This window comes from Lygodium microphyllum, chromosome 5 (genome assembly GCF_053477565.2).
Source record: "Lygodium microphyllum isolate KBCC chromosome 5, Lygodium_microphyllum_v1.1.10, whole genome shotgun sequence".
NCBI classification, from domain to species: domain Eukaryota; kingdom Viridiplantae; phylum Streptophyta; class Polypodiopsida; order Schizaeales; family Lygodiaceae; genus Lygodium; species Lygodium microphyllum.
This window is the reverse complement of record NC_141139.1, coordinates 46711527-46737264: the sequence shown is the minus strand read 5'-3', so window position 1 is coordinate 46737264 and position 25738 is coordinate 46711527. Positions and strand designations below refer to the sequence as shown.

General features: G+C 43.1%; 1 protein-coding gene across 1 annotated transcript in view; it reads right to left on the bottom strand.

Moving 5' to 3' along the window:
* LOC148035777 (alpha/beta-Hydrolases superfamily protein) overlaps nucleotides 1–25738 on the bottom strand; it is an 83784-nt gene that overhangs the window by 43013 nt on the left and 15033 nt on the right. The window contains exons 2-6 of the mRNA XM_087677792.1: nucleotides 17119–17195; nucleotides 16665–16770; nucleotides 15873–15965; nucleotides 15624–15689; nucleotides 15372–15517 (exon numbers count right to left, since the gene is read on the bottom strand). Of these exons, the coding sequence (XP_087533918.1) occupies nucleotides 15372–15517; nucleotides 15624–15689; nucleotides 15873–15965; nucleotides 16665–16770; nucleotides 17119–17195 (488 nt within the window). The remainder of the gene's footprint in view (nucleotides 1–15371; nucleotides 15518–15623; nucleotides 15690–15872; nucleotides 15966–16664; nucleotides 16771–17118; nucleotides 17196–25738) is intronic.

The following is a 25738-nucleotide window of genomic DNA, read 5'->3' as shown; positions in this document are numbered from 1 at the left end:
ATGGTATCCATGAGTCTGTAAGAACTCATCCATCCTCTGGAACCAAGACCTCGAAGCTTGCTTCAACCCATACAAAGCTTTCCACAAACGAAACACCTTAGTCTAACGATTTGCAAAAGGAAACCCTTGTGATGGCTCCACATAGACTTCCTTCTCCAAATAGCCATTCAAAAAGGCACTCTTGACATCCATCTAATGTAAAGGCCAACTGTGGTAAGTGGCGAGGGTAACTAGCAAACGAAAAGATATCATCTGAGCAGTAGGCGTAAAGGTCTTCTTATAATCAATACCTTGCTTTTGACAAAAACTTTGCACTACAAGGTGAGCCTTGTACTTGTCTAAAGTTCCATTAGCCTTTAGCTTGGTCCTAAAAATCCACTTCATCCCAATGACCTTCTTGTGACTAGGATGATCCACTAGGATCAGAGTCTCATTCCGATTTATACTATCCAGTTCCTTTTCCATGGCCTCACGCCATACAGGATCCTAGAGAACCTCCTGCCAACTATTCGGCTCGGAATGTGCAATGTAATCAACCGTAAAGATTGAAGCATATGAAGCCTAAGAGGCAAGCTAAGTAGATCTTCAAGGGCCGTTGGTACCAACGAGATAATAGATCTCACGAAGAGGGCCTGGGAGAGAGAATCTACAGAAAGTCAAGAGCCAGCAGTGCACTCGGCTCAGAAGACACAATATTGGATGATGTGGACTGAGGTAAGGATTCAAAGTCCGGTGCATAAGACTGCACTATATTCCTCTCATCAAAGACAGCATCCCTTCTAACAATCACCTTGTTCGTCTCAAGATCAAACAAACGATAGACCTTTGCTTCAAAAGAATAACCCACAATTCAACAAATCAGCTCGGGGAGTGAGCTTTCCGATCTTATGGTCAAGGGTATACATGTATTCACGACTCTCGAAGACTCCGAAGTGGAAAATAACAAGTCTCTCGCCAAAGACTGCCTTGTAGGAAGTCCAGTGAGGGATTGCCATGGTCAGGCACCGGTTCAAGATGTACACTACAGTGCTAACAACCTCAACCCACAGACGATCAGGGAGCTCTACTACAAATAGCATAGAGTGTGCCCTATTCAAAACTGTTCAGTTCCTATGCTCTACGATTCCATTCTGGGAAGGGGAGTTAGTAGAGATGAGCTAGCGAGAGATGCCATGCTCTTGTAGAAACTCAGAAAACTCGTGGGAGATAAACTCACCAATGCTATCACACCTCATGGTACCGACACGATATCCAATCTCGTTATGAACCGATAGCACCCAAGCACTAAAAGGTAAAAGCATCAGACTTGTGCTTGAGAAAGTACACCCACATGTATTAAGAGAAATCATCCACTATTAAAAGAAAGTAAAGTGTGCCATTCAAGGCGGCAATAGGCATCCGGCCACCAAGACCAACATGAATCAATCTCAATGGACCCTGAACTTGATGAGTGTGGATTGTTGTGGAAATGGGATACGGTGTTGCTTAAAGAGCTGAAACGCTTTACAAACCTCTCCGGATAGCTTCAAGTGGGGAATATCATTGACCATTTGGCGACGGACAACTCATAAAGAGAGTTGTATCCAAGATATCATAAGCGGTAATGCCAAAGATACTCAATGCTCAAATACTCCCATGTAGTGGCTAAATCTTGGAAGCAATGGAACTTTGAGTTCTCGGTTGTCGGCATGATAAGAAAGAGTGTTGTGTGATAGAGGCCACTAGGCTGTGCTTGGCCATGAGCAACAACTAAACCGGTCTTGTCATCAATGACTTCAACTAGTCGATGTAAAGAAAACTGCTTGCTCCAATTGGCAAAGCTACTAAACAAACAATAAGTTCACCCCAAGCTAGGGGACATGATATACATCGTCAAACGTAGCGCGATCCTAGCCCTCATCAGTGGCAAAACTAATGCAACCACAAGCCTAGATCTTGGCTAAGGATTTGTTTCCTAGCCTAACTCTCCCAATTGTAGGATGTCTTGTGAGAAAAATGTCATCTATGGGGATCATGTGATGAGTAGCTCCACTTTCCACAATCAAGGTAGCAAACGAAGTACTCAGCTGTGACAAGTGGACCTCTACGATCGTCTTCCCAAAAGAAAACTCACAGATGTGGGCGAGACTTGCATTTGATGCCTCTAAAGAGACAATGTGGGCCTCTACAGACCAATCAAACAAGCCCTCTAGAGTTGAGAACGTTGTTAACTGTGCTAGCTAGTCGGTGGCAATGTAAGTCTGAGCTTGCATTGCGTCTGAGATCGGTTGCCACCATCCTGCTTCCCCTAATGAAGGTTACCTTGCTAGGATGCAAGGGTCTGAGACTTGGATTTTGGTTGTGTGCCTCTTGCCTTTAATCGACACTCGTCATCAAAATGGCCAGTCTTCTAATAATGTTGACAATACCTATTCTTCTCAGGCACATTCTACCGCCTTGGTTTGAGAGAGGATTGATTGTTCCCTTGGGTCTCATTAGATGAGGTCTAAGTGGCATTTTGAGATTTATTACCCTTTCTTTGCTAACCCTTTTGGGAAGTAGCAACAAGAGCCCTCGCTACAAGAGATGACCCATAAAATTGATCGAATAACCTAGCACAACGCAAGAGCTAACACTCAAATTCATAGAATGTGGGCATAGAGGACTATGAGATGACCTGTTGCACAAAGTTAAAATATTTCCTTGGCAGCTTGTTTAGAAATAGCATGACCTGGTCATCAAGGGACTTAGGAGCCCCCGTCATAGAGAATTCAGTGAGGAGTTGTCGATACTCAGGCAACTTGAATTTAAGGTCATCCTTATCATTGATGGTGAAAATGCGAAGCCCATGGTCAATATTAATACAAGTCCTATCTCGATCTACATAGTAGTTACTCAAGTGTACCCAACGCTATGACGCTAAGTCAAAATGCTAAAGCTGAGAATGAAACTCAAGTAGTAAGCCCTGCATCAACTCAACTATAGCAAAGGCATTATGAGTCTTCCATGAGCGGACAACCTCATATGGATCAAGTGGGGGGTCGCGGGTTGGGGTTCCAACCCCTACACAAGATCCCATAGGTTTTGGGAGTCTAAGACATGTCTCATCAAATTAGATGAAGTGATATAGTTAGATCCGTTGAGACGAGTCTTGTCATTGATTGAATTATTAGCATATGAGAAGCTAGAACCATGAGGTGTTGTGGAGGTAATTAAATGTGACATGGTGGTGGATAAGATGAGGGAGGATAAGAGGGGGGGTAAGAAGTAGGGTAGGCAGAAATAGGTTGTTGATATCCCATGAATGCCGATTGCTGCAGAGGCACTGGAACAAAAGTGTTTCCATAAGTTGCCGAAGGTGGAGGTGGAGGTGGAGGTGGAGGTGGAGGCATTAGGACATGGTACCCTTGTCTAAGAGTTAGTTGGGACACAACAGAATGATCAATTGGTTCACTAGGTAAAGCCATAGAGACAAATTGTGGTACCAAATGATTCACACTCAAAGAATGTTTTGGAGGAAAAACTCTTAAGTGTGTGTGGGAGGATGACCTCCCATCACAAGGACACCACATGAATAAGAGAAAGGAGTCGTCCTAACAACCATGCCTAATGGAGAACCCCCTGGTGTGGTGTGTGGTAAAAACATAGGTGCACTTAATGGAGGCTGAAAGGAATGTGCAACGAAAGATGAGCAAGGGATGGATGGGAACCCAAATGGATTTGTGATGGGTGAATGAAACCAGCCTTCCTTCTCGGATAGGGTGGTTTAACCTGATTAAGCACTTAATTACAGCAATTAGCAAATGAACATAAACTGAAATGCTCGCTTTACCTTCATAAACTTGGACAGTGGACACCCTGTTGGCCCCAAAACTGGCACCCCTTTCGGTATTTCTTTAATTTCAATTGCTGATGGATAAATTACAAGCCAAGATTTCACGATCTCCTTGGCTGATTCAAAAGCCCCTTGCTGTTCCAATAATCAGGCAAATTGCCCCTTGATTTTCACCCAAGACTTGCTCTAGTGAAACCCCAATTGGTCAAATGCTGCCCCAAATTCACAATAGATGGACTGGCATCTAAAATCCTCACAATTCCACGAATTTCCGGTGCTGATTTCAGTGTACAATGCATTTGACTGATGGCACGGGTCCCAAGGTGGCTGCTAAACCCTAATTACTGCTGTAATTTAGGGTTTACAGCAGTAAACTCTCTGTTGTCCACCAAATTTGGTTGTACTCTGCTACCAATGGCTGAGAATTACTGAGAATGCTTGAGCATAGATTGGAGGAGATGAGAGAATGCTATAGAGAGAGAGAAAATCAACTGAAATGTATCTTTTGATTCGTAGCTCTGAAGACAAATCTGATGGCACCAATAGCTTCAAAAGGGGAGTAAAACACCAGCTCAGCTTGCGAGCCCTTCTCTCCTACCGCCGCCTCTCTTGAGGCGGAAGAGAAAGCATGCTGCCCCCTAACCTGTCACGGCACGCAATCAGTCGGCGTCGCCTCGTAGAGCCAAATCTAATCACCTCCTCTCCCTCCACCAAGCTCCAAACGGCTGTAATTCAGCTTCCACCACCCTCCAGCAGCCTTCTCCCTAGTTGCATGGGAAAGTTTTGCCAAGTGGCAGCCTTCCTAATAAATTTTCAGCCATTAAATTAATTTTTCAGAATTAATTAATTCTAAAAATTAATTCCAGCCCTTTTGACCTTGCCCAAAACTAAACATGCCCATCTGTAATGAAATTGGCTAGGCCATTTGCAACTTGGAGTGGTTCCCAACCTCTGTTGACCCTTAGACTAGCATTAATTAATTAATTAATGCTAGTCCCTAGTATCACCACTGACACTTAATGGCCAAACAATTGTCCTAGGGTCCAACCTGGCACCAACTGACCACCAAAACCCAGTTGGCATAACTTAACACAACTTTTGCCTTTAACACCCACTGCATCCTCGGGGTCCTCGGCCCGTTTCCATGGAATAACTGCCATGTGCATCACATGTGCTAAACCTTGCACATTTCATTAATAACTCAATCAAATGTTACTAGCAAGATTAAAGCATCTCAAAATTTCATGTCCCCGTGATAGTGAAGATGTGGGAAACATCATTGCTTCCTTTTGTCCATTAAATGCAAAAAATGAGATATACCTACTTCAATTTGACCATGAGAAACAAAATCATTTGAAGGAAAAGGAAGAGAAGGGATATAAGTTTTTGCTTCTTTTGCTTACCTTGTCTAGAGTTTTCAAAGAAATATCTATCTTCCTCATTACTTTTAAACCAAAAAATGTTATATATTACCCCTTCTTCAAAAGAATCTCCCATCCTATGAGGATTAGAGAAAACAGTTTACATAGAATTAGAAACGAGGTTGTTTATACTTGGCATTGGAGAAAAAAAGTAAGATGGAAGTAGTATGTAATCCGTGCCAAGTTCCACTTCACGATGGCTAATCCATAGTGGAGATTCCGTTGTACCTACATGGTCAATAGTTTTGTGCATTGAATCTAATGGAGAAAACTGAAGCTTGCCTTCTCTCTCTTGATGTGAGCGCTATGCATAAGGGTGAGATTATACTCAACGGCTGAAATCTCATACGGCCGATGGATTCCATGGTAGTCTAATATCTCTCTGCCCATGCCAATGTTGCGAAACTCTTCACCGCAGTTTGCGTTTTTGTATTTTTGTGTTTTGTGTTTAGGGTTTGCAGCCCCAAAAAGGGGCGTCACCCTAGACTAAATGTGCATGTTTATAGGCCACTCTCTCACTCATTCTTTACGGCTGATTCATTCAGTCCATCACCTCTTCTCTCCAGCCTCTTCAGGAGGACATTGTGGTTCGTGGTTCGTGGTTGTCTTCATCATCTTCCTTGTGCTACAGCACCCTTGTTCCCTTGTATCACATTCACTCCATGATTCAGAACTTCATCATTCCATTCATCAGAGTTTCTTCTCTCTTCTCTTCTCTTCTCCATGTTTGAGTTTACCCCGTGTTCCTCCCCGCAAACCCTACTGTCTCACTGGTATATCACCTTTTGACAGTATCAGAGCTGGATCTGCTCAAACAGCGGCAAAGATCCTCCACTCCAGTGAAGGAAAAGACCGGTGGCAGGTTCGACATCCACTTCTCTTCTCCTTCCGCTGCATCAACATCCTAACTGGCAGCTGCTCCCTCTTGCATTTGCTATTTTCCAACCTATGTTCAAGGCTGTTGCTACCACCTTCACCTCCCAGTTGCTAGCAACTAGCTAGACTGTTGGTAGCTCCTCCCAGTTTGCTGGCGGCTGTTCTCTGCAACCTGGCTGCAAATTTTCTCTCTCCACTGCCTGCGTTTGCTGTTTTCTCTCTTGCACCCTACATTTTTAGTCTTTCTCTCTCCTCACCTACATTTTTCTACTGGTTGCAACCTCTTACTACTGGTAGCATCCTCCTCCCACTGGCAATTCATTTCCATCCCTTCCACTACCCTTCCACCCCTTGAGGCGGACATTACGGTTCGTGCTTTGCACTGCCCTCACACCCCTTGAGACGAACATTACAGTTCATGGTTCGTGGCTAACCTCTTCCATCTTCAGCAAGGCACATTGGTACCCATGGCTTCTTTACCAACAGATATCTAGACTACTGGGTGCTCCTACTGTGGCATCATCGAACACACCACCGATGCTTGCCAACTTTGACCTTTCCTCCCCACCCCCCCAAAGTATATGTATCTTCCACCTCGCACTTTCTATGCCACCTCTCCTTTCTGGGCCACAGAGATCATTCTGCATTATGCTCAAGGCAATAAGACGCATCCAATGTGCACTAAGTCCTTTCGAGCACATAGAGGATTGATTGGCGCTACAACCTCCTAGAGATCGTCGCAATGCCAGTGGCAGTCTTCTCCCACCTATTTTCGGGTACAGTGGCTACCACCACTTGCAGTTCTACAATTTGCTCCATCGAGAGAGAGTGATTGCTTGATACCATCTCTTCGTCAGTCCGCTCTTTCGAGAGACAGTGGCTGCTCGACTCCTTCCTCTTCTTCGGCTTCCTAGTCCGCTCCATTGAAAAGCAGCAATTGTTGCCCACTCATTGCTCAATTTGAGCCCCACCCTTCACCCTCACCTACTCAGGTTCGAGAGGCCACCTCTGGGAGTTCTTCACCACCCCAGATACCTTCTTCAACGCAACCGGTGCCACTTCCTTCATCCTCAGACATTTCACAGTCCATGATCCATGAGTTTTTGGATTCCCTATCTACCTCAGAGGGGGATGATATTTCTTTGCCCTCTAAGGAGGATCTATATCTACTACGACTTAAGAGGGGACTCCTATTCCTTCGGTTTCAAAGGGGGTCCCCACCCACCGCTCAATCCTTCGCACACCCTGGCAGAGGCCTTTTACCCTCTTTTTCTACCCTTGGATGGGGTGGCTTCCTTCCAACGGTCATCTCACCTATTAATACCTAGGATCTCAAGGATCTAACTAGATTGGGGCCTTGGAGGTTCAACCGTGACTTGGTTGACAAGGCCTTCGTATTCCTTCTTGCATGGATGCATGGAGCTAGTGGCTGCTCTCCCGAGGTTGAGTTTCGGGTTTTCCAATTCACTCTGTGTACTGTTCTTTACTGCAGGTTACCTTCAGGTGAAAATCTTGGATCTTAGGGATCCTCTACATCTTCTTCCTCCTCTTCTTCTTGCCTTGGTCACTTGGTTTGCATGGAGCCAACTCCCAAGATCGAGTATGGGCATATCCTTATGGTTCTCAACACCACACAAAGTCCGACATTCCTTCTTTGCGTTGCATGTTTTCATCATCTTTGTACTAGGGCGCTTAGGCAAGTGAACAATTTTTCCACGAAGGACACTATCCAAGTGGCACCTGTTGCATGAGCACTCTTCAACATGTAGCATTCCATCTCCACCTCACTCTTCTCTTCTTCCCCTTTTTGGGCCTCAGAGGGGGTATTGAGAAACCCTTTATCCGCAGTTTGCATTTCTGCATTTCTGTGTTTTGCGTTTAGGGGTTACAGCCCCAAAAAGAGGCACCACCCTAGACTGACTGTGCCCATTTATAAGCCACTCTCTCACTCATTCTTTACGGTTGATTCATTCAGTCCATCACCTCTTCTCTCTAGTCTTTCCACTACCCTCACATCCCTTCAGGAGGACATTGTGATTCATGGTTCGTAGCTATCTTCATCATCTTCCTTGTGCTACGGCACCCTTATTCCCTTGTTCACATTCACTCCCTGATTCAAAACTTCATCATTCCATTCATCAAAGTTTCTTCTCTCCTCTTCTCTTCTCCATGTTTGCCGAGTTTACTCCGTGTTCCGCCCCACAAACCCTATTGTCTCGCTAGTACGTCATCTTTTAATAGCCAAATCTTGCAAGGGCAAGCTGGAAGGCCCACTCCTACTCGTTCCTTAACATGCTTGGCTATGGAGTCTGGAGCAGTGTGTTGGTATTCGAAGTCATCTAAACATTTTGTTATTCTTACATCTGTGGATAAGCTCTCCGATCAAGTCCAAGGTTTCTCAAAGAGAATTTGGCTCTGATACCATGTGAAAAAAGGCTCCGAACACAAAAACACAATAACGATTGTACAATAAAGTACAAACTGATAACACAATTAGGGTTAGGGTAACTCAAAGACAATGAGCATAGAGAATAATGAAATATCCAAGGTTTCTCAAAGATAACTTAGCTCTGATACCATGTGAAAAAAGGCTCTAAACACAGAAAACACAATAAGAATCGTACGAAAAAGTACAAACTAATAACACAGTTAGGATTAGGTTAACTCAAAGACAATGAGCATAGAGAATAATGAAGTGTATTGTACTACAAACTCTTATAGCTCAAGGATTAGGGCAGGGGTAATAAGCTGGAGAGTGTGTCCTATTCTGAATGGATCCCAAAATGTAGCAAGGCAGCCTCCGGATGTCGAACACCAACAAACAGTAACAAGTGTGCTTGATTTGATGCAGATGGCAGAGTGTAGAAGCAAAAGCAAGTTGAGGAGAGAGAAAATCTGCAAACGCAGAGTGAGGAGAGAGAACAACAAAACGCAGCCTATGCAGGCTGAGCAGCAGCTAGTTGAGGTGACAAACTACCAAATACAGCAAGGCAACAGCTGGAGAAGAGAGAAAACTTCCGTACAGCAGCAAATCAATAGTCACCAGCAAGGATGATGACGTGGCAAGCTGATTGCCAGCAACACCAGCACTCAGCAGCAATCGCCTGTCTATAATCAGCTTCGATTAGTGTGGAAAAGGTTGGAAACAAGTGCCAGACTGATGTAGACAGCAATGGCCAGCTTGGACTGCAATGTCCTTTGCATCCGAGGTGTGGGCAGCAATTTGAAAGACCTGAAACTATAAAAACGAGATGGGAAGAGTGGAGGGCAAGCTGTCTATTTATAGAAAGTTTGGGAGCCTCCACTTAACTCGATTCATTCCACATTTTAGGGTTTTAACTAAAATAAGCCTAAAGTAGGCATAAAATAAGCTGTTTGGGGCTGTATAGTAGCTAAGTCTGTTTCTTAGCTCAACAATAGGGAGCAAATATCCATGTCGACAAGCATCGGTGGGGGTTGCGATGATGCCAGAAGAGGAGCACCTAGTGGTTTGTCCATCTGCGTGTGGAGAAGTCATAGCACCGAAGTTTCAATCTGTAAAGGGAGGGTGGGTGGGAGAGGGTATCTCTATCTCCTCGTGATGCAACGGAAATGAAGGGGAAAATCAATAGATAATGCTGAATCCACAACTTGTCTTTGCCTTCTTTGATGCAAAGGATCTTCATCGCTCACTAAGCACCTCTAGCTCTGATATCATATTAAAAAATGATAAAGAGACTAGAGAGACAATAGGGTTTGCGGAGAGAAATACCGAGTGTGTACGGAAAATATTAAGAGAGAAAAGAAACTCAGAAACACAAGAAAAACACATTGATGATACAGTGGAGCCAAAGCTCAAAAGATAACTGCACTATCCTGTCTGAATCAAGCGACAACACCTTTTGGAATCTGCATAGTGAAGGGAGCGAAATATAGTCCTCCAAGCAGTGAACTATCAAAGTAATCACTGGAATGTGAAGGATAATTGTCGAGGGAGTGAACCCCAATCCTCTCATGTCGTCGAAGATAAAGAGGATCATCACCAACTGTTGAGGGATCGAATGGCAGTCCTTCAATGTCGGGGAGTGGCCAGAGAAGCAAAATGCAAATCCCAAAGTGTGTTGGAGCTATCAAACACAGGGAGAGCAACCCAAATGCTGATTCCAAGGGATGGAAGATGACACTAGATGAAGGGACAGCCACCAAGAGGGTGAACGCAGCCTGTAAAGGCTTGTCAACCCAAAAACGTAGGTGTCTGGGGCTGCCAAAACTAACGCCAAATGTGAGGTGATGCTAGGCATGAAGATACTTACGCTAGGCTGGGGAAGGTGACGCTAGATGTATAAGAGGTCTCTAGGGAGCCAAATGCAAATTTGGTGAAGCCTGAAGGAAGTGGAAGAGGTCATCAACTATGGAGGAATAACGCCAAGGTAGGAGTGCTACCGCCAATAATCTAATGATGATACTAGCAAGGTGGAGCCTCCAAACACAGCACCTGAGTGATAGGATAGGGTACCTTAAGGAAAAGAGACAGGGTGACCACGAATTGCAGTGTCCTCCAATAGGGGTATGGGCAGTAGTGAAGTAAACCCAGAAGAGAGTGGGAGGGACAGTGGAAGAGGTGAAGAATGATTGAAGTGGTATTGGTGGTGGTGAAGAATGAATAAAGTGATTGCCTATTTATAGGCATAAGCTGTCTAGGGTGGTGCACCACTGTGTGGGCGCCCACTAAAAACGTGGCCAATATGTGAACACCAACCCTTTTTGGGACTATCAATGCAAAGCCCTAAATGAAGTGTGTAAACTAAAGAAGTGGTTTCTCAACAAGGGGTGTCAAGTCTATCTTTATTATTAGATTCTTCATGGTTCTTAGCACGACACAAGGACCGACATTAGGTTCCTTTTACTCCTTTGACATCGATATCCATGGTTGAGAGGGGGTTTCTACCCTTCATTGGTATTCTACAAGTTTTAGCATTTGTCTTCAACATTAGTCTCCTTTCCTCGGTATACCTTCTCTTTGCATTGCACACTCATTATCATCTTTGTAAAAGGGTGCTTAGGTAAGTGAATAATTTTTCATGAGGGACTATCCAAGTGGTACCTATTGCATGTGCATTCTCATCATGTAGCACACTCCTATGCATCTCATTGTGTACAGTATCCCTCGATGGATCTTGAGCTGTCTCCACCGATGGTTCTTTCACCACCTTACCACAACACCTACATACTTCTTCCTTTTTCTTCATCACCAACATCCATGGATGGTTGGGATAGCCTATCTATTTTGTGATGTGGTGAATCTAACCATTCCTTTTTATTCTCCTCCTCCTTGGGCACAATTACTTGATATGCCACAAACCATACCTACAACATTTTCATGTGTAGGAACATACACCAAGCTGATCTCTTCTACATAGCATCTTTCTCTAACATAGTAATAGTGAACCTCAATGCATTGTGCTACTACAATAGCAGCTGGATTGTCAAAAAAAAGGGTGCAAGACCCTCCAATGAGATCTATAAATCCACCAACAATTTGTGCAACCATGCACATTCAACTGTTGCAATGAAGTTGCCCTATACTCAACCTCACAAGGTGAGGTAGCCATTGTAGGTTGTTTCTTGCTAAGCCATGAAATACATGAACGTAAGGGATCTGGTACCCGCACTCACCCTCCAAAGCTGAAGGGAAAGATCTTCCTTCTAGGTCACTCTACCTCTTATCAAGTGACGAATACATGGAAGACAAAGATAGCAAGTCATTCTTTTGCACAAAGTTCACCTTGTGATACCCCTCTATTACCTTCAACAGCTCAATCCTCTGGCCAATCATAGCCTATGGTTACTTCACAACCATAACAATCTATGCCCATCTCAACCCAAGGGATGTCAAATTGGTATGATGAATCATCAATGGACTTCACCCCACAAGCCCAATGTGTCTCCTTAGAGAGCTCAGACCATATCTACAAGATAACTCCTGGCAAGTCTACTCTTGTAGAGGCCCACTCTACTCTTATAGAGGCAAAGCGGTGGCAACCCTCCCCTTGCTCAACATTTGAACAATTGTCAACCCATGGAGACCTATGATGCAACTACTTCACAACCATCACAATCCATACCCATCTCAACCCCATGGATGTCAAATTAGACTCAACTTTGATGGACCATCAATAGACTTCAAGTCACAAGCCCATCATGTCTCCTTAAAGACCCATGAATATGAAAGCTTGGTCCATATCTACAAGATGACTCCTAATACAGTGTACTGTTGTAGAGGCCCACTCCACTGCTGTAGAGGTAGAATTGTGGCAACTCTCCCATCCTTCAACATTGGATGATTGTGATAGCACATGGAAACTGTGGGTCATGCAACTACTACATAGCCATAACAATCCATGCCTATCTCAACCCCAAAAGGGGTGTCAAAATTTCCATTGATGGACTTCAATCTACAACCCCATCAGGTCTCCTTAGAGATCCATGAGAATGAGAGCTTGGTCCATATCTGGACTCTTGACTAGTCTACTCCTATAGAGGCCCACCCTATTGAGCTAAAATTACATTACAAACTAATTAGCTCTTTAAAGTAGCCCCAAAACATGTAAATTACCTTAAGTTTCATTAAACGATGCACCATCCTAGACAATTTCTATGTCCCATAAGCAAAACCCTAATTTGGGAGAATTCTTCTACATCTATAAACAGAAAGACTGCCCACCATTCAATCTCCTTAGCCCAATGGTAAGTTCGTACAATTCATTTTTGTGAGAATCTGATTTTGTCTATACTACTCCTTCAGTTATGTAGGAACCAATTGTAAGTCACCATGAAGACCCAAATTGATACCGGTATAGCTTTGGAGTGAACTTTGTGTTCAGAGATGTTCCACAGGTAATTCTTCATTCTTTGTTTCTTTTGAGTATGAGTTTGGTGCTTCCCTTTCAACTTCACCATTTCCCACCCTTACCTTCCACATTAACTTCGCATTTAGATTCCTCTTCTTTCAATCTAGATCCTTTCTTTGGACCTACAATAGGTTTTCTTGTCTTGCACACATTGTCTTTGATGCACATCAAGGTTTTAGGCCATCACTAGACACTCAAAGGTATACCACTTTACACTCTAGTACATCCTTAACAAGAATGCGGCCTTTTAACATTATGCCTTACATATACCCACAAGTGCATTACTCTCTATCCTCTAGTCCTATTGTGTGGGGAATTCCCCTCTTGCACATTGTACCACCCACCTTGGATGCTCAAACGCATGAATCCCCATCTTGTACTGATGAGTCACCTCCTTCTTTGAAGGAAATGAGTGGAAAGGAATCATCTCCACATTTAAACCCAATTCCGCCTTCCTCGATTGACCCTAGAGATGGTGGAACATGTATCGATGCCAATGGTCAATCTCCTTCTTCAAAGGAAAAAGGAAGCAATACACTCACACCCTCACAAAGACCCTCCTGGCATGTCGTGCCTAAACGGAATAGTTCTTGTAAATTTTTCCAAAAACAAGGCCATATAGATGACAATTGTCAGTCAAAGACCAAGGGTCTTAGTCCTACACCCACACCAAAGCTTAATTCAATCCCATTCTTCAGCCAACCTTAGCCCCTTCCAACAATGGTGGTGCCACTCCAAGGAGGTTGCAAGCGGGTCTTCCCCATGGAGGTAACACAATTTTTCCACCCCCTAGTACCCATGGTCATCAATGGTTGGCTATCAATGTGGTGGATCCTAGATCTTCCCCCCAGTTAGTGCCTCGTAGTATCTCTAATCGGTTTGGTCCTTACCTTCTCCTAGGCTAGTCGCTTCGGAGTCCTAGGTTATCCTTAGGTACCTTAGGCTAGTAAGGCTACATTTTCTTTAAGCTTAGCCATATTTTTTCAATTCTTCCGCTACATTCTACACTCAAGCTTTCTTTTAGCACAATGGCAATGCCACTTCAAGGAGGTTGCGAGGGGGTCTTCCCCAAGGAGGTAGCACAATTTTTCCACCCCTTGGTACCCATGGTCATCAGTGGTTGGTTATCAATGTGGTGGATCCTAGATCTTCCCCCCTCCCCCTCCCCCCCCCCCCCTTCAAGTTAGTGCCTCCTAGTATCTCTAACTTGTTTGGTCCTTACCTTCTCCTAGGCTAGTCTCTTAGGAGTCCTAGGTTATCCTTAGGTACCTTAGGCTAGTAAGGCTACATTGTCTTTAAGCTTAGCCATATTTTTTTAAGTCTTCCGCTACATTCTACACTCAAGCTTTCTTTTACCACAACATCCAAAGCATCTCAATATGTAACTTTTGGTATGCAAGTTTCTTCCTTGATCCTTTCATGCTAGTTGTACTTCCGTTTAAGACTTACATTGCAAGTCCTACACATGCTGAAAGTTTGTTTTCTTCAGTTTCTTGTTGGCAAATATTACCCCCATCAACAAGGAGACGGAGATCGTATCTTCTCTCTCTCGATCAAGTCTTGGGCATCGTTCTTCTCTTGGCATCCATTTTTATTTCCTTTCAGTTGAGGTGTTTTTATCATTTAGCCATGATTATCTACACTTCTAGTTTACTTTTCACGATGAGTGGACTGCTACTTTGGTGGTTGTACATTTGTATTCTTGGCTTGCATCAGAGCCATCTCCCAAGGTCCTCTGGTTTTAGTGAAAAGACAGCTCTCTCCAAGAGGCAAAGTTGGTAGATAGAAGGAGATTTACATCCAACTAAAGGACAAGATAAACATTGTCTATTGTAGTGAGAGTTGGGCCCTTGGTCAATGTCAAACTTTTAATCGTTGCAATGCCTTAGATCTTGGGCTACTGCAACGGATTACTCGAACTATGGATCATTGATGAGAACATCAGTCTAGTGATAGCTTGTGACAGAATACAACCTAATGGCCTCTATGTGATGTCATTGTTTCTTTCTCAATTGAGTGCTGAAGGCTCTAACTTTCACAAGATCCATGGCTTATGGCTAAAGCTCCTTCCAAACAAAGGCATCTTTGGCACTATCTATTAGGTCACATTAACTATGACTCTCTTTATGAGTTGTCTAGACACTAGTTGGCTGATGGCCTTCCTCGCCTCAAATTAGCTCATGACATAAGCTGACCGTGACAATGAACCCAAACCCCCCTTCTGCAACAATCTATTCATGGAGCTGAGGATATGCAATTTCTTCTGCAGGTCACACCCATAAATACAGGCAAACCCAATAGCTGAATACTTCACAACTTCATTTTTTAGCAATTTTAAGAAAATGATCAAGAGCAGATTTACTTCCTCACCTATAAGCCGTAATTGGAGCTTCTGGAGATGCATCTCGTGGCATGAGATCTGTTGATCTGCCTGACTTGATCATCTCAGCAGCTAAGTCAATCAGAGCTGCAGTACCTGGAAGACTGGCCCTGTACTCTCTATCACTGACAGGAGCCTGTAAGCAGCTAAGGAACTGAAGTAGTTGTACCATTTAACAATATAGGCAAGAAGACTTACAACACAACCACCTTCACAGAATCTATGAATAAAGAGGAAGTTACCTGCAGGATTGCACCTCTTACAGCTCTGGAGTAGTGACTTCCCATTCTCATGTAATGCACAATATCCTGTAACGCAAAAGTAAGCACATAATACATGAAATAGATATGTGATCTCTGAAAGAAGAAAGACAACATTTGTATGAAATTAACTAACAACACAATATGACTTTCAATCTTGAAAGGCAAAAGTTGTTCACAGATAAAACACTAATGACTAGCAGCCTCTTTATTTACTGTAAGGCCACTCACTTGGCAGCCAGTACTATGTCCCAAAAGCATTACACCACACGATTCCTCTTTATCTATCAAATAGGTGATGAGTTGATCAAGCTCCATAGCATCCTGAAGTAAAAAGACAGATTAGCCAATTCCAGATTAAAACCATACATTTCTTGATTACAATGTCATGATATTTTTTGTCCACAAAGAGCATTTGGAAAAGATGGGTAGTTGTTAAATAGTGACAAGGGCCATTCATAATTATGGTATCATCCAATTGCCTTTGCTAGTAAGAAATTGGGGATATCTGAAGTCAACTATACTTATATGGAGAAATCGTGCCTCGGTATAGTTTTTGTGACAAAGAAATTTAGGCACTATATTCTCTATGAGAAGGTAGTATTTTTCACGAAGGCGGAAGGACTTAAACTGTTGATGAACAAGTTACAGCCGCCGACTATCACTAAAGCTAAGTATGCTATTCATGAAAAGAATACACGAGTCCACTGGCTTGTTTATTTGGGCATTGGAGAAGGTTGGGCCACTATACCGACCTTTTAATAAACAGGATCCCTACAAGCAGTTCCAACTTAGGTGCAGAGACATTCACCAAATTGGAATACTTTATTCATAAACAGAAAATAACTCCAGACATTTTCCTGATTGTTCTATATCATAATATTCTTATTTCAGATACCTTGGCCAAACTATCCACACTCATGTCTCCTACTTGTTTAACTTGCTGCCCTTATTGTGACAGATATACAACAGAATCTCCTGATAAAGAGCCACTGATTTTTATGTACATGAATAGGATTGTACCTGTTTCAAACTTGAAGTGCCAAAGCCTGAATATGAAGATGAAAGAAGGGGTTGAACCAGTGACCATTTCTCAGCCTCCAATGCAAGAGCTAGCGGCTCTATATAGCTTTGCAAAATAATCAAAAGAAATCACAAATAACTTTAGCATTCCAACCCCAAAGAAAAAAGCATTCACCTGAGCCAATATCAAAATAGCAACAAGAAGCATCAATATGAAACATCTTTTGGTAAATTATGTCACGCCGTCAATGCCTGATTAATTTGAGCATGCCACACCATTCAAGAAAGAATGTGCAAGTATTACCACGGAGCAAAAGAAACAGGTCAGCTTCCTCAGAAAGAGAATGCACGAGACATTTGGTGATGTATCAAATGCAAGATCAGTTAATTACTGAATCATATCAGTAAAATGGTAAAGCATCAGTGACACATCCACAAGGTGAGGAATAGTTACTTTGTTGCAAGCAAGCCATCGGTAAGGCCACCTATAAAAATAACTTGAGCTTTAAAATCACCTGTTCGAAAAGCAACCTGCACATACAAAAGTATCAACAAGCCCAACGTATAGTTCATGGGTTGCTTATCTGTAATAGTAGTAGCTAAATACAAAAGGTGCTACAAATGAATCCACATAAGACCATAAAAGTAGCAGGTCAGAAATGTCAGCCATGACCAATAGAGAAAAAAACAATCTGAACTTTCAAGTAGAAAAGGAATAGAAAACTCAAAACTTTGACACAGCTAGCTTCCTTCTAAGTATTTGACTTGTGTTTCCAACAGTAGGGTGAGTCAAAAATTTGGCACGTAAACCTAAACAACACAAAAGAAACAAACAGAAGACCAAAGAGGAAATAAACAAGGAAACAACAAATTTGTGCTCTTTAACTTAAAACTGATGAGAATTGCAAAGCATCAAGATACAAGAATTTCATCGAAGCATTGACTCATGCAGTTATGCAGTTTTGCATCTAAGTTCTTGTAATAAGAATGTATTTTGGCATGGCCTCAGTTAGAACAATGCTCATTTCACCTAGCACAGATTTACCAAATCATAACTATTCTAACCACGATGGATCCCCCTCCCATCCATAGTATGGGGGAGTTTCGGAAACGGGGGAAATGGAAATGGGAAAAACCAGAGTTTCGGAGTTTTTGCCAAATTTTGGAAATGGAGAAACACTGTTTCGGATTGTACACTAAAATAAATACAGTACTATGTGGGTATGTAAATATATCAATGCCTACAACAACATGTACCCAAATTTCATACAAAACCTTGAGTCTTCATGTCATATGATTAAAATCATGATTCATTACACATGTGTTATGTCACGACTCACAAGTGAACTTTGAAGATTGAGGAGTCGAGACTCAAGACTAAGGACTCGATGGTTGAAACTTAAGACAGATTAACACAATTAAGACTCAATTTTCAAAACTTAAGGCAGCAAAATAAATTAGAATTTATGGCTCATGAATATAATCTATGATCTAAAGAGGAGTGAACACTAAAGACTCATATCACGAACAATGGAACAAGAATCAGATGCATAATAAGTGAAATCAAGATACAATGATATATGTAACTATGTCATGTGAATAATTTGTCAAAACTCCGAAGTCCAGTGAAGCTATAAGTATCAACATCAATGAAAAACTGGCAATTGTAGTCTAGACTCTAAACTTTGCACTGCTAAACTGACTCCTATATATCACGACTCACGAGTCATGACTCATGACTCATTCGGACTCTGAGGATCTCTATATCATCTCCTCGTCCGACTCCGAGGACCCTGATCGAGAAGTTGATGAAGCAGCCTCAACCACCTCAACCGCCTCCGCCTCAACCTCAGCCTCAATCTCAGCCTCAACCTCAGCCTCAACCTCAGCCTCAGCCTCAGCCTCTGCTTGTGATGCACGACCACGTATGGCCCTCCGTGCACGAGTCTTATGCACCGGTGCAAATAGCTCCTCATAGAGCATGGAGTAGATATCTCGCTCCTCCTGTGGTGTCCTCGGGATGTCACACACCTTCTCTATATCAATCTTGTCAACATTCACCTGTAACGGTAAACGAGACAAAGATATATCATATGAGAGAAGATTCTACATGTTCAATATTCATACATATTACAATTTACAATCCAACTTCCAAGCAAATTAGCAATGTCAAGTGTCAAGGACTCAAGGTTAAAAAGTTAATCATGCATAATACTAATCATTATCAATTTACCTGTGAAGGCTCAAGGGACAAAGCGGTCCTCTCAAGAAGCTAGAGATTACAATGGCAAAACACTGAATGCTCTAGTTGGACAGTTATAAGCTTGTTTCTTTTTTTGGTGAGGAACAAGGCCATGTGCTTCATTTCCTCTTAGCAAGCCTTGAACTACAATCTTGCAAGAGGACCTGAATGGCAATGCGTTTCTATTCAAATTTAAAAGATTGAGGTTAAGTAATTAGCAATTGCTAATATGCAAGCTGCAAAATTAACATTTGAGTGGACAATAGATTATAGAACATGTTACCTAGGTTGCATAATGCATTAGATAATCAAGATTCAAAATATAAAAGTCACCAATCACATACCAAAGTAAGAGCACAATTGTCGTATTTCTCCCACCAAGAGACAGGTTGAAGCTGTGTCTCTCGAAGCCTAGCTGTGAATCGGCCAAAATGATGAGAATAATTGTGGAATGCCAACAAATCATCCTCTATTCCCCTTATCATATCTATATTATCCCCTATGAGACGCCTCATGTACTCCATGAAGCCCTCCTCTAACTCCTTGCTAGTGCATTGCTCCTCGTTGCGCCAAAGGGGATGCAAGATATGTGCTACAGCATGGATTGGTTTATGGAACCAATCCCATCGTACGTTCCACACTACACGAATCTCATCAATCCTTCGGAGCAAAGGATGATGGATCATAAATAAAATAAGTTAAAAACTTAGTAGTCAGAATAATGATCAATCATCAAGGAGTCGTTAATACCAAATAATTACATGCGTAAAAGTTATATAAAAACTTACTTGTCTTGGAGCAAAAGACTATTGTGAAGCAAGGCCTCACCAATTTTATCCATATACTCGTATAGAAGCTCCAAAGTACTCCCCTCTATATCAATGATGCGCAATACAATGTAGATAGAAGCGAAACTTTTTACCTATGCCTTTGCCTCAACCCACCAACTCTTATTTAAAATATTGTGCCTTAAAGCGAGAGCCTTTGGAGACTCTCTCACTCCATGTGAGCCATTCCTGGCATGCGATGGTCCGTATCAAATTTGGTCGAACCCATATCAACCTCTCCAATACAATAAATATATAAGCAAAATTAATGCTAGAGAGCTTCAATAGCTCAAGTGTGCTATTGGCTCGAAACATGTTCGTGACAGATGGCCTCTTCTTCACAAATCTTATCATGCTTGTTGTCATCTTGAAATGTCATCCACCCAAGATATTTGCCTAACATCTTCAATAAGCAAGTCGCAAGTCAAGGCAATGGAATGCACATGGATTTCATACTATGCTAGGAAACTCCTCCTCAAGCATACGTCCCATAGACACACAATTGCTTCCATTATCTGTCACCACCTACACCACATTTTGGACTCCTATGTCCATGATGACTTCTCATATGTGCTACCAAATGAAAGCTCCTATGATGGTAAGACTTGACGCAAAGGCATCGATGGCCTTAATGAACATGGTGTCTTTACATGAAGACGCCAAAGCATTGTAAACATTCCTTCGGCGCATATCTGACCATCCATCGCATAATAATGTGCATTCATATTTCACCCATGTCTCCTTTAAGGGCTCTAATTGAGCCTCTATGGTTGCTTTCTCCTTTCGAAGCTCCCGTATGCGTAATGCATTTGCAGATGGGCCTTCCCACTCACACCCTATGCGGCTTACTGCCTTGATTGTCTTTTTCCATTGATGTGTAGTGGCCACATTGAAAGGGATAGCACATCAAATAAATAAGCGTGGGAGTTCCCTAGTGACCTCCACAATTGTATGCCTCTGAAGTCCTACATGGACACTTGCACCATGCAAGGAGCCCTTTTATCCACCACCACTAGACGATGGCAACAGGGTCCTTTTCGCACTTGGATCCGATAAGAATATAGATACACTTCTTTTTTATGGGCCACTGGCATCTCCAATTTGGCTAGCGCCACTAGGCCCACTAGTCTCTCCTTGCCCCATATGTGTTTCATTAGCTCGAGGAGGTGTTAGATGAGAAGATTCATCCTCTTCTAACTCAATACCCATATGCTTTCGGCACCAAAGATGGAGACTTACAGTTACTTCTACCGACACATTTGCGCAAGGCCCGATATCTTTTGGGAACGCATGTCAAGTGGTTTTTCACACTCGTTACGCTCCCCAATTTCTCCAATCCACAATAGTTGCACCGCCACTTCTTTGATCCGTCGGAACCCTAGTATCCCTTGATTGGAGTGACATATCTTCAATCTGGATCCGGCACCATGATATGATGATTAGCCTTTAGATAATGAATTATGGAAAGAAGAAGGAAAAAAGAAGAGGAACAAAAAGAGGAAGAGGAAGAGGAAGGTAATGGATTATGGGAAGAAAAAGAAGAATAAGAAAAAGAGGTCCTCCTCCCCCTCCTCGTCACTCAGGAGGTAGGAGCTGGAGACTGTTGCGAGTTGGAGTGATTCGTGAACGCGCTAACCAAACCAAAATGACAAATCCGTGCGCTGGATAACCAGCATCGAAACGGGCCGCAGGGTTGCGAAACGACGGTTTGCCGTTTTCGTTCCAGTCCGTTTCTGAGCTGTTGAAATGGCATTTCGAGATACTATGCTCCCACCCAAGGGTGGCTTGAACGCCACATGGAAAAATTTACGTCATATCAAGATTTTCCTCAATATTGCATCATGTTTGGAGATTCATTTGCGCAACTCTTTTCCTTCTTTAATCTAAACATTGTAATATACCTCCTTGCTACTCCACCAAGATATCATCTTAAGTATAGGGAGATCATTGACGGCTAAAGGCCCTTGGCCAAGGATAACTCTAGATGGTTACAAACCAATACTAAAGAGACATCTACAATTGAAACAAAACCAACATCCACCTTAGGTTAGAAATGGCCAAGAATCTAGTTAGACTAAACAAGTAGGGTTCTTACATTGTTGTTACTAATACAGCTATTTCACTTTAGTCAACACCTACAACTCAAGGTCCACCCCTCTAAGCTTGTATGGCTAGGTTTACTATACGGTATTTGCATATGGAACACAGTCCCATGACCATTGATACCTAAGACCAAATTAAAAATGAATGCATTGTATGTCCTCTAAATGTGCCTAAGACAGGTCCGATGCAAAAAATGAAAGAGACCGGTTTGCTCCAACTATAAAGTGCACATGTACGGCACCTTGCCCAAAACCCAAAAATGCATGATTATATGCTAGCATATACATGAAATTCATAGTTGGGAAACAAAACCCCAAACATGTCTAGCAACTAAGCAAGAAATGAACAAATGGGCATGAGTCCCATCACATATGGTATAAAGGACACTTGTATATTTCCTATGAGGAGACCTCCAATAAGAAGCCTTCGTATAATAACTTCCTCCTAGAAGGGAGGTTTAGATATTCACAATTGAAGCAACCAATCATACCACTTAAATACTATCCCTCAAAGGCAAAACTTATTTAACAGTCACCTATATTTTATCCTCGACTATCTTCTAATAAACATTATAAGCTAATCCTTTCAAGAAATCATTGAAGGGCACAAAAGCCCTATGCAACCGTAAGCATAAAGGATGAGATGCAAAAAAATTGAAATGCCACCAAGCCATTTGTTTTGCATATTCAATTATTTATTGAAATTGTTTCCTTTCTAATCACTAGATATCTAGAAAAGTACATTAGAGCTAACCACTGATAAGTGGTCACAAGTTATGGTAGACCCACATAGTGCATTAGAGAAAAGATTATACATACTTCCACCTATATGACCCAATTGGGCACCATGGATTGGGACTCTAGCATATCAAGGTTAGACTTGTACATAAAAAGAACTAATGCCTTGAAGCTTAAAATGCATATTGTCAAAAGATGACGTACCAACGAGACAGTAGGGTTTGCGGGGAGGAACACGGAGTGAACTCCACAAATGTAAAGAAGAGAAGAGAAGAGAAAAGAAACTCTAATGAATGGAATGATGAAGTTCCAAATCATGGAGTGAATGTGATGCAAGGCAACAAGGGTGCCATAGCACAAGAAAGATGATGAAGACAGCCATGAACCACGAACCGCAATGTCCTCCTGAAGGGGTGTGAGGGTAGTGGAGAGGCTAGAGGGAAGAGGTGACGGACTGAATGAATCAGCCGTAAGAAATGAATGAGAGAGTAGCCTATAAATAGGCACAGTCAGTCTAGGATGATGAAGACAGCCATGAACCACGAACCGCAATGTCCTCCTGAAGGGGTGTGAGGGTAGTGGAGAGGCTAGAGGGAAGAGGTAGCCTATAAATAGGCACAGTCAGTCTAGGATGATGAAGACAGCCATGAACCACGAACCGCAATGTCCTCCTGAAGGGGTGTGAGGGTGCCATAGCACAAGAAAGATGATGAAGACAGCCATGAACCACGAACCGCAATGTCCTCCTGAAGGGGTGTGAGGGTAGTGGAGAGGCTAGAGGGAAGAGGTGACGGACTGAATGAATCAGCCGTAAGAAATGAATGAGAGAGTAGCCTATAAATAGGCACAGTCAGTCTAGGATGGTGCCTCTTTTTGGGGCTGCAAACCCTTAACGCAAACCCTAAACACAAAACGCAGAAACGCAAACTGCAGGTGAAGGGTGAAGGGTTTCTCAACACCCCCTCTCAGGCCCAAAAAGGGAAACAAGAGAAGAGTGAAGTGGAGATGCAATGCTACATATTGAAGAATGCTCGTGCAACAGGTGTCACTTGGACAGTGTCCCTCGTGGGGAAATTGTTCACTTGCCCAAGTGCCCTAGTACAAAGATGATGAAAACATGCAATGCATAGGAGGAATGTCGAACTCTTTGTGGTGTCGAGAACCATAAGGATATACCTGTACTCGATCTCGGGAGGTGGCTCCATGCTAACCAAGTGACTAAGGCAAGAAGAGAAGAGGAGGAAGAAGATGTAAAGGATCCCTAAGATCCAAGATTTCCATCGGAAAGGAAATCTACAGTAAAGAACAGTAGACGAAGTGAACTGGAGAACCCGAAACACAACCTCGAAAGAGAAGCCACTAGCTTGCTGGAAGGAATATGAAGGCCTCATCACCAAGTCACGACTGAACCTCCAAGGCCCCGATCTAGATGGTACCTGAAAATCCTAAGTATCAGTAGAAGAGATGACTGGTCAAAGACAGCCACCCCAAGAAAGTAGAGGATGGGTGAAGAAATTCATGTCGAGTAGATTCCCCCTCTGAGATGGAAGGTGGAGGGGCCCCCGTTGAAGTCGAAGAAGTACATGCCCCCTCTGAGGGCAAAGAAATAAAATCCCCCTCCGAATCCCCCTCTAAAGTAGATAGGGAGTCCAAAAACTCATGGATCACGGACTCTGAAATATTTGATGGCAAAGGAAGTACCACCGGTCGTGCCAAAGAAGGTATCTGGGGTGCCGAAGAGCTCCCAGAGGTAGCCTCTCGAACTTGAGTAGTCAAGGGTGGGGAAGGGTGGAGCTCAGAATGAGCAAGAGGTGGGCAACAGTCGCTGTCTCTTAGTGGAGCAGACTGGGTAGCCGAAGAAAAGGAAGAAGTCGAGCAACCACTGTCTCTCGAAGGAGCAGACTGACGAGGAGACAATATCAAACAATCACTGTCTCTCAATGGAGCAGATTGCAAATCCATAGGTCGTAGAAACTACTATACCTGAAAATAAGCGGGAGAAGATTACCGCTGGCATTGCGATGATCTCCAAGAGGTCGTAGCGCCAATCGATCCTCCATGTGCTCGAAAGAACTTAGTACGCATCGGATGCATCTTATTGCCTTGAGCATAGTACTCTGATAGCCGATGCAGAACAATCATTGTGGCCCAGAAAGGAGAGGTGGCACAAGGAGTGCCTAGTGAAAGACATATACTCTAGGGGGGTGGGGAGCAAAGGTCGAAGTCGGCAAGCATCGGTGGTGTGTCCGGTAATGCCATAGTAGAAGCACCCAGTAGTCTGGACATTTGTTGGTAAAGAAGCCATGGATACCAGTGTGCCTTGTTGAAGAAGGAAGAGGTCAGCCACCATGAACCACGAACCGCAATGTCCGCCTCAAGGGGTGTGAAGGCAGTGTGAAGCACGAACCGCAATGTCCGCCTCAAGGGGTGGGAGGATAGTGGAAGGGCTAGAAGCGAGCTACCAGTGGGAGAAGAGGTTGCAACCAGTAGAAAAACGCAGGTGAAAAGAGAGAAATACTAAAAACGCAGGAAAAAAACAACAGCAGCAGTCAATATGCCGAAATCAGCTCCGAACAATGTGTGATATGCTGGAAACAGGTGCCAGACTATTCTAGACAGCAATGGCCAGCTTGGACTGCGATGTCCTCCGCGTTTGGGGTGTGGGCAGCAGGCTGAAATACCTGAAATCTGTAAAAACGAGATTGTTTTCTGAATGGAGAGTAATCAGCAACAGTCGTTCTGCTGTAAACAGCTGCAAACTGCAGGTGGAAGGCTGAAAATAGGCGCCATACTATAGATAACATCAAGGGACAGCTGAGACTGCAATGTCCTCTGTGAAAGGGGTCTGGGCAGCAAGCTGAAAACACCTGAAACCTGCAAAAACGAGATTTTGATGCAGTGGAAGAAGAGAAGTGGATGCCGAATCCGCCACCGGTCTTTGCCTTCACTGGAGTGGAGGATCTTTGCCGCTGTTTGAGCAGATCCAGCTCTAATACCATATCAAAAGTTGACATATCAACAAGACAATAGGGTTTGCAAGGAGGAACACGGAGTGAACTCGACAAACATGGAGAAGAGAAGAGAAGAGAGAAGAAACTCTGATGAATGGAATGATGAAGTTCTGAATCATGGAGTGAATGTGATACAAGGGAACAAGGATGCCGT